Below are 10473 nucleotides of genomic sequence, written 5' to 3' on the forward strand. Positions count from 1 at the left end.
CGTTGCCAGTGCCCCTGGACTGGCTTGTGCGGGTGGCACCTAAAAGACACCATTTCGAGCGTGGCCGTTTTCGTGCGGGTGACACGTAAAAGCACCCACTACACTCTCTGAGTGGTTGGCGTTAGGAAGGGCATCCAGCTGTAGAAACTCTGCCAAATCGGACTGGAGCCTGGTGTTGCCATCCGGTTTCACCAGTCCTCAGTCAAATCGTCCAACCCATGCTAGCATGGAAAGCGGACGTTAAACGATGATGATGTTAAGAGCTTAACTTGTTTTGTGCTTGAGAGAGAAATAGGAAGCAAAAGTAAATGGTAGAAGAGATGGATAGTTAGAAAGATAGACAGATAGGTATAAATAGATAGATAGATAGATAGATAGATAGATAGATAGGCAGACAGATCAGTAGAAGTTAAGAAGATGGCTGGATGGATTGATAAATAGATAGTTATATAGACAAAGGATAATTATAAAAACAGAAAAATGGAGTGCTATTTGGGAAGTAAGATTGTGTGTGTGTGCGTGCACATATATATATATATATATATATATATATATATATATTCCCTCTCTGTTAGGAGGCACAAGCACTTACACACTCAGTAGTAACTTCTGCCTACCAAATTCAATTACAAAGCTTCGGTCGGCCTGAGGCTATAGCAGAAGACACTTGCCCTAGGGGCCACGCAGTGGGACTGAACCCGAAACCATGTCGCTGGGAAGCAAGCTTCCTAACCAATATATATATATATATATATATATATATATATAGCCAAGGCACCAGATGTTCCACAGATGTCATATGTGTAAACAGAATTTTTTTTTATTAAAGTAATTTAAATTGTAACGATTTTTTTTTAATGTTGTGCTGTTTATAAGTTATGAAATAATATTTGTATGTATTTTTATTGTAAAGCTAATAGTTGAATATTTTCAGGCTTCTATGTGTAAAGCTTTTGAAACTGTGTTTATTGATATCAATTTTTTGACATATGGAAATAATATCTTTATGCTTACTTTACATATTTTCTTGTTGCATTTACCAAACACATGTTTTATTTGGTTTTCTTTATTGGAAGTACCATTTACAAAGAACTTATTCTATGTTAAGACAAAAGTGGAAGTGCATAGCTTAGTGGTTAGGGTATTGCACTCATGATCATTAGATTGTGGTTTTGATTTGTAGACTAGGCAATGTGTTCTTGGGAAAAACAATGCATTTCACATTGCTACAGTCCACTCAGCTGGCAAAAATGAAAAATCCTGCAACAGATCAGCATTCCATCCCAGGCATAGGTGGAATATATATATTCCACAGTATCTGGGAAACTGGCCTCATGAGTTTATGGTTTGGGAAGGACCTTTGATCGTTGGTTTTACAGGTTCTTGTGATTTTCAGAGTTTGGACAATGTCTTACCTCTTTCTGTGCTATAGTGCTTTTATTGAGGGCATTCTTGGCTGCTTTCTGTGCTTCATTAATGGAATCAACTATTTTCTTATATGCTGTAGCAGCATCAAGAGATGGATCAGACTGGTTTTTAAATGTGAAGTATTGTCTGTAAATGGAGGAGAAACACATATTAGACTGATGGCTGATATTTGATAAATGAGATCAGGAGCTGAGAGGTGGTGGGGGAGAAAGGTAGAGAAAGAGAAAGAGAGAGAGATGAATGAAGAGTGTAGATAACAGAGGGAAGGAAATAAATAAAGAGTATGAATGAAAGAGAGAAAAGGAAAAGAGAGGTAATAAATTAAGAGTATAGATGAGAAAGAGAGAGACAGAAAGATAAGGAAGAGTGCAGAGAGAGAGAGGGGGTAAAGGAGACAGAGAGAAGCATGGATGAGAGCAAGAGTGAGATAAAAGAAGTAAATGGCTACAAAGTGACATTTTTAACAACACTATATCTGCACTTATATTAAATGACATGTACTTCAAAGAATATATGAACAATATACGTCTTCAAAATAATATATAGAACTAAACAATGTATATTGGCAATTTTGCAATAGGACCCCACCACCTGCCTAATATTGTAAAATGGTTGATGTTATGAAGGGCTGCCAACCATACATATAAACAGATTAAAAATGAAACATTGGGGGAAGTCATGATCTTCCAGCCTCTTGAATTGTCATACCCATGCTGGCATAAACAAAGGCGTGCTGAAAAGTTCCTGGATTTGGGTAAAAGAAAATACAGGAGGATTAATTATGATTTTATTCAACAAATTGCCCTCTCAGATTCACACACTTATTGCACCTGTCCTTCAGTTTTTCTAAGCCCTGTAAAAGAACTCAGATGGTTGGTCCAACCAGGCCTTTTGTGATACCCTTAAAGTCAAGAACTTTTCAGCATGCCCTTGTATATAAATGTGAGTGTGTGTGCGTGTGCATGCATGCATGCATGTGTGTGTGTGTGTGTGTGTGTGTGTGTGTGTGTGTGTGTGTGTGTGTGTGTGTGTGTGTGTGTGTGCATGTGTGTGTGAAGTCTAATTAATAATAATAATACTTACTTCTGTATAAGGTCAAAGGCATCAACAAGAGAGTCTGAATGGTTAAGAGCTTTCTCAACCAAATCTTTCACTGGCTTAATTTTGGTGTCATGTTCATTTGCCACATCAAAACGTAGTCGATTTATGGCTGCATCAAGCCTGGAAAGCAGTTTTGGTAGCATCTGAGATGATAAAAAAAAAGGGAAAAACAAAATCATATTGGTCTTGATTGAGACTATATAAAAAGGATGCAGGGTTTTATGATAGACAAAGGTATAGTTGTGAACTGTGATAGCTGAAGATCTAACTGTCCACTGAGATAAACAAAGATATAGCTGTTGGCTGTAACAAAAATAGATATGGCTGTTGGCTGTGATAGATGGAAGTATGGCTATTGGCAATGACAGACAAAGGTATAGCTGTTGGATATGATGAATGAAGGATTAGCTGCAATAGACAAAGGTATAGTTGTTGGCTTTGATAGATAATGGTATAGCTGTCAGTTGTGATAGATGAGGAGTTAGATGTTGGCTGTTGACAGTTGGCTCTCTATCCTACATCAAAACACCTAGGATGTGTGTTTGTACTTTAGCTGAGAGTTGGCCTATGGCTTGTAAGTGGAAATAGGGAAAACTAACCTGATTAAACATTTAAATAATAGTTCTTCAGCTTAACCAAAATCATTACTTATGTGAACAGTGGGTATTTTTCTGGTGTTGAACACATAAATAATTAAATTTAACATTTTATTATTTATATAAATACCCAGTGACCATTTATAGTTAAATTATAAATAGCCAAGTGGTTGGGGTGTTAGCCTCTCAATCATAAGGTTGTGAATTCAAATCATGGACTGGGCCTCACATTGTATCCTTGAGCAAGGCTCTCCATTTTATGTTGTCCCAATCTATTCAGCTGAAAATGAGTACCAACCCAGTAATAGAACAGCCCTCTCTTCCTCCAGCTATCACATCCTTGCTGTTCCTCTGATAAAAAAGTGGGAGAGCCTAAAGAGTGTCTCTGCTCACAACTACATACTTACTTGAAACTACAAGCAAGGTTATACTTGTTCTCAAATAACTCTTTTTAATTAATGAATTTCATTTTGCAACCCAATGGTTTTTATGACTATTTCAAACAGCAAGTCAGTTGCTACAACACCAGCAAGCAAGATGGAGCTTCCACTGCTAAAATCTTATAAAAAAATATTTGTAGTTGTCTCCCATGCTTGGCTAAATAATGTTTGCTACCCATCCTCCTTCTATTCTCTCTGACTATTATATTAACCTTTTCGATACCAACCTGCCTGGGATTGGCATTTAGTACTATGAAACAAACTTCCTGTTTTAAAGTGATATAAATTAAAATTTTCCATCAAAATTTCATGCTAATTTTTGTTCTAAATACCAGCTTCATAATAACAGTTATTTTACTTTGTTATAATTTTCAAAATTAATTGAAATTAAAGCGATGTATTTCAACAGATAGATAGTAACAAAAGGGTTAAACCAACTGTAAAACATTAGAAATAATGTTTTACATTATTACCCCATCTTTATATTATATACTAGAATTTTTAATAATGTCTGATATAATTAACTTCAACAGTCGACTGGAGAGGGTTGATGGCTCCTATGAATATGTCATGGCGGTTACAACCAACACCACCACCATGTGAAAATATGTCACAACGACCAACAGTTGGAGGGTTGCTTGCACCAGCAGTTGGAGAGTTGCTACTACTGCTGCTAACCCAAATGCCAAGCAGTTTAAAATAAAATAATGAAATTGATGTAACTAGACATTTCTTGGATTCTCTTCCTTCAAAGGATGGACCTTTGTGTCTGAAACATAAGGTTTTTATTAAACCTTCTGCATTGTTAGAAGCTTTCTTTATTTCCCTATTCTTTTCCTATTTTTGTGCAACAATGCTTCAAGCTAACTACAACGCTATTATTAATTTTTGGTTTAATTTTCTAATTAGTCAGTCAAAAAACAAATGTCAACATTTCGACTCAACTGTAATTTAACATGTTTTGTTTACCCAAGGATTTTCTTCTGCGTTTTGAATAACTCCAGTTTTTCTTGTCTGTCATAAGAACATTTCCTTAATTTAAACATTCTTATTAAAAATATATATTTTTTTGTCACTTTTATAACAGTTATTTAAAAAAAATGTGGGTGATGAATAAAACGCAAATGAATTTTAAAACAAGAATATAAAAAAAGATCTGATAAATTGATAACTTGTTTTCTATAATCAATAATAAATACAAACTACTGAGATGCTTCTGAAAAAAACGAAAAGCTGTTGGAAAACAGATTATAGCAGCAACTTCATCTAAGAATATCTGAAGAAGGAATTGTATTCCGAAATATCATTGGACTATAGATAACTAAATTACAACAGGTATATAGTCCATTTTTTGTATTATAGTGCATTGTTGTACCATTCAAAACTTTTTATTCTTTACAAACCTTATTCTTTTTTTTGATATTATCCACAACATCTTCAATTTTAGTTAGATTATCTTGAGTCATATCTTGGAGTTTTTTTATTTCTGATATATTCTTTTTCAACTGTTCTTCAAATTCCTGATAAAAATATAACAAAAAAAAATAATAATATGTTGAGTATAGTAAGAATTTAGGGACCAGAATAACTAAAATATACTGACTCTATGGATATGCCTGAGTTATTCTGTTCATCTGCTTCCTCTGGTTTTAATTATTATTCAAGAAAATAAAAATAAAAACCTAGGAAGCATTAGAACTGAGGTCAACAAGTTGGTCAATATTGATCCATTGGTGTCTCCACTTGAAATGATTTTGAGTATTAACCCTTTAGCCATATTCTACCTGTTTTTTGATAAAGCTGATCATATCCAAACTATCACACCTACCCTACAAGGTCATTCAAAAAGTATGCAAACACACCATTGAAATCCTGAAGTTACACAATAATGTATGATAAATTCAAAACATTGTGAATAAATAAGCAATACATTTGACAAAGAAATCTGGGTGTGTTATGGTGGAATCTGAACACTCCCATGAATGGATAAAGGAACGGTTTTGAAATGTAAAAATATACATGCATGCTGGAGATAGCAGAACAGTGTCATATGCACCAAAATTTGCTGTTAAATCATTTGTGATTCCTGTCGCAGATAAATTGTGTTATCTTTTGTTGAAGGTTCTTCCTTGCAGGTGTGCCTATGATTGAAGTTGTTCAATTTTGTTGAATACTGTTGCTGTTTTGCCTGCGGGCCTGTGTTTTTTGTTTGTTGTTTTTTTTCCCCATTTTGGGGTGAAGAGACTCAGAAAAAAATGATGAATTACAAACCAGTTCAGGCCCATACTGGGAACTATGCTTCAGCAGCTGGAAAACGTATCACTGCGACAGATTCACTGGAAGTGCGGGAAGTCAGAACTGAACCAGAGAAGTTGGAAGAGTACAACGAGCTGATCCAGAAGGAGGGGTCAAGTTTAAGGTTGACCTCTCCAGAAGAACTAACCAACAAAACAAAAAGGGGGACAGTAGTTTACAGAACACTGTCCGCAACCAGTAAGAAGACTGAGATAGTTACAGAAGAAGCTATAGAGAAATGTCTGGAAGAAGTAAAGAGTGTTGCAACATTCTACACTAGAGGTAGAAGATACGGCACAGTGGAGGTGAGGTTTTCTACCGAACAAGAGGCAATAAATCACTCCACTGTGACACTGAGGTCACAAGAATGGGTACTCCTGCTGACCTACTGCAGTAAAAGAGTCGCAAGAATTAGGATAGGCAGGCTACCACTGGAAATTGAAGAAGTGTGGCTGGTGGCAGCTGTGATACACGGAACCCACGAAGATGCAACGATATTAAAAGTGGCAAGAACAAAGAAAATGAAGGGGTTACGACCTGGAAATGGTCATCTAGGTCACCCAGCAAAACCTGAACGAAATAGAAGAGGTGTTGCTACCTGAGGACATAAGGCTGAGAGTGGTGGTAGAAGGAAGACCTCCAACATGCTACCACTGTGGAGAAAAGGGACACATCAAAATAAAGTGCCCCCAGATAAACAATGAAACCAAAGAAAACCAGCATGAACAAAGTCAGAATGCCGAAATGACAAGCCCAGCCCAGGAGAAGTGTATAGAAGACACAAGAAGGATTTGCAGAAGTACCCAAAAGAAAGAGAAAGGAAATAGTAAATACATCCTCGAAAAGCCCCAAAAAGAAAAGGAAGAATAGTAAAACAGAAGACATTGTACAGCAAACACACAATACACAAGACACACTCACAACAAACAAGATGAGGACAAATATCCATCAAATGTAAATAATGCAAATAATGTACATAATTCCTCATCTCTTAAATATAGAACTGTATATCCATATAATATTACGGAATTTTTATTGCATTTTTTCAATTTTGTTAAGTATTTTCTTTTATTTTGTATCTTTTAGTTGTTTCAACCATTGGACTGCAGCCATGCTGGGGCACTGCCTTGAAAGGGTTTTTGTCAAAGTAATCGACCCCAATACTTACTCTTATAAGCTTAATGCTTATTCTATTGAACTTATGCTGAACTGCAAAGTTATGAGGATGTAACTTACCCGCACTGGTTGTCAAGTGAGGGTGAGGAATACACAATCACAAAGATACACACAGATATATACATGCATACGTATGTGTGTGTGTGTATGTATACATATAAATGTATTTCACAGGCTTCTTTCACTCTCCACCCACCAAATCCACTAACAAAACTTTGGTCAGTCTAGGACCATAGTAGAAGACACTTGCTAGGTGACACACAGTGGGACCAAACCTGGAACCTTGTTGTTGGGAAGCAAACTTATTACCACACAGCCACAACTGTGAGAAATTATTGCTTTTAAATCAAAAAATTTTTTCATTAACTATATGTTTTAAAAATTTTATTTTAAAAATGTATATATTATTTCTCCAAAGTACAAGAGTTAACATTTGACCTTTTGCAAAAGTTTAGTAAAGTTTTTTGGACAAGGCATATGTTTAAAGAATATATTTGTTAGAAAAAAATCCACTCTTTAAATTTTCAGGTACTTAATGAACAGAAGTAAATCAATTCTGGTTAGATTTGAACTCAGAACTTACCAGTTTATTGTCCTAACAAAAGTAAATATTATCATTTATGTTTGACTTGTTTCAATCAATGAGCTGCAGACATGTTGGGGTACCTTGATGGTTTAGTTGAACAAATCAACCTCAGTACTGATTTTTTAAGTTTGGTCATTTATCTGTTAGTATTTTTTGCTGAATTAAAAAAAAACACACACACACATTCTCAATTGCTGGGGGGGGGGCCTCTTTTGAGGTAGTTGATAATTTCTGCTACTTAGGGGACCAAGTTAGTCATGGGGGAAGATGTATGGAGAGTGTAATAGCTAGAAGAATAGGATGGAGAAAATTCAGAGAGCTTTTACTCATGTCGGCAACCAATGGTTTCTCTCTCCAAGTGACAGGAAGATTGTATGATGCATGTATACAAACAGCAACTTTACATGATGATGAGACGTGGGCCCTGAATGCAGAGGACATGCAAAAGTTAGAGAGGAATGAGGCTAGTATACTCTGCTGGATGTGTAATGTAAGTGTACATATGTGACAAAGTGCTAGTGTATTAAGTGAGAAGTTAGGCATAAGAGGAATCAGATGCAGTGTGTAAGAGAAAAGACTGCAGTAGTTTGGTCATGTGAAGTGGATGAATGTCAACAGCTTCATAAAGAAATGCTGATATCTCAAAGTGTATAGAACTCATGGAAGAGAGAGAACCAAAAAGATATTAATAGACAACCTCAGGAATCTGAACCTTTTGAACAAGATGATAATGGACTGAGATACCGTTTCTCCATGGCAGAAGTGTTAAGGCCACTCCTCCTGGTGAAGAGTACTGGCCTTCAAGAGTTCTGTGCTGGTACCATGTGAAAAGCACTCATGCTGGTACCACATTAAAAGCACCCAGCACACACTGTAAAGCGGTTGGTGTTAAGAAGGACATCCAGCCATAGAAACCAAGCCAAATCAGACTGAACCTGGTGCAACTCTTCAGCCAGTCAGCTCTGGACAAATCGTCCAACCCATGTCAGCATGTAAAACAGATGTTAAAGGATGATGATGAGGATGATACACACATAACAAGCTTTCACATATTTTCCATCTATCAAATTCATTACAAGGCTTACAGTAGAATATAATTGCTTACAAGGGTCACAGTACAAGACACTTGCTTAAGATGCCACTCAGTGGGACTGGACCCCAAAATGACATGGTTGCAAAGTTGGCTTCTTAATCTCACAGTTATGTCTGTGTCTATATATATAGCAATATAACAGAGTAATTTGATACATAAAAACTTACCAAATCTTTGCTGTGTTCTAAGGCCTTTAGCATTCTCAAAGCAGTAACAGAATTCATTTTACTATTCTTGATATCTTTAGCAATTGCCATCAGTCTCTTTGTCATATCATTGATTTTTTCGTTTGTTCTATTGAGTTTCTTTTGCTCTTTAATAACTGGCTGCATTAGTTGATTGACTTTGTGCATAGCTACAAGGGAAATTTCAAGAAAATCAATTGAAACATAAACAAAATATAAAGTCTATTACACTTTTGCCTTTGGTGTGCAAGATTCTTGCTGTAAATTTGTGAGTTGAAACAAATTTTGTGGTACCTTGAGATGGTGATTATATTAATAGTAAACACATGGACAGGTTCCATTTCATTTTTTTTATTATTAGTCACTTGGTTAGTTATTTAAAAACCTAACTAACTGATTGCTTGCATAATCAGTCGGTTAATCAATCAATCAGTTGTTTGCCAAAGTCCTTTGATCACCATTCATAACCTCATAAATGACATGCCCGCTCTCCTCCAGGTCTGCTGAGATTAACCAACCAATTAACCCTTTAACATTTAAACCGGCCACATCTGGCCAAAATGGTCTCCCTGTTTTGTGCTCAAACTGGCTAGATCCAACCTCTTACACCTAGCCTACAATGTTAGTCTAAAAAATATACAGCCACATAATCGAAATCTCAAGGCTACAAGATAATGAGGATAAATTCAAAACAATGTAAATAAATAAGCCTTACATTTGATAGAGTAATCTGAATGCTAAAGGGTTAAGTAAGCAATCAATTATTTATTTAGTTAAATAACTAACCAACTGACTAGTAATAAAGAAGTGAAATTGGACAATTCCATGTGTTTATCATTGGTGTAATGACCCTCTCAAGATATAAGAAAAAATGTACAGTCAACTGTCTTTAATTAGATACAGAAACAAACCAAAAACAAAAGAAATGTATTTCTGTTGTACTGGATATACAATGTAAATGGATGACAGAAAGGGTTGCAAACAAGGACAAGAGGTTGAGGGACGGACAAAAGGAATTCAATGTATAAAAGAGAAAGTCAGCAATGAAGCAAAGATAAGGAAACTAATAAGGCCTACACAGAAATGGATGAATGACACATCATCTGTTCATTAGACTTAGTAACAAACTGAGTCTAATATTATTTCTATTTATTTATTTATTGCTTTTACGCATTCTGCTATTGGGCGACAAGGAGACGACTTTATATCTAGCATGGGTCACCTACATGCAGGTCGCTGACTACATGCTTCCGACCCGTCAGTGTTGCATGCTTCACCACCTTCCCATCGCCGCAGGACTTCCGAATAAAAAAAAAAAAGAGAATGGTGTCAAGCAGGGTGACATCCTTGCCCCAACTCTCTTTTCTTTGTACTTTGCTGCTGCTTTTACTCATGCTTTTGCTAAGGTTAGCTCTCTGGGAATTTATGTCAGATATCGATCTTCTGGCCGCCTCTTTAATCTTCGCCGATTTGCTGCCAATTCAAAGGTTCTCCAGTCTATTATTCGTGACCTCCTTTATGCAGATGACTGTGACTTAGTCACTCATACAGTGGATGACATGCAAATACTCAT

General features: G+C 36.1%; 1 protein-coding gene across 1 annotated transcript in view; it reads right to left on the reverse strand.

Moving 5' to 3' along the window:
* LOC106878847 (laminin subunit alpha) overlaps positions 1–10473 on the reverse strand; it is a 249900-nt gene that overhangs the window by 78057 nt on the left and 161370 nt on the right. The window contains exons 50-53 of the mRNA XM_052970907.1: positions 8883–9070; positions 4969–5085; positions 2512–2672; positions 1416–1554 (exon numbers count right to left, since the gene is read on the reverse strand). Of these exons, the coding sequence (XP_052826867.1) occupies positions 1416–1554; positions 2512–2672; positions 4969–5085; positions 8883–9070 (605 nt within the window). The remainder of the gene's footprint in view (positions 1–1415; positions 1555–2511; positions 2673–4968; positions 5086–8882; positions 9071–10473) is intronic.

The sequence above is a fragment of the Octopus bimaculoides genome, chromosome 9 (assembly GCF_001194135.2).
Source record: "Octopus bimaculoides isolate UCB-OBI-ISO-001 chromosome 9, ASM119413v2, whole genome shotgun sequence".
In the NCBI taxonomy this organism is placed as follows: domain Eukaryota; kingdom Metazoa; phylum Mollusca; class Cephalopoda; order Octopoda; family Octopodidae; genus Octopus; species Octopus bimaculoides.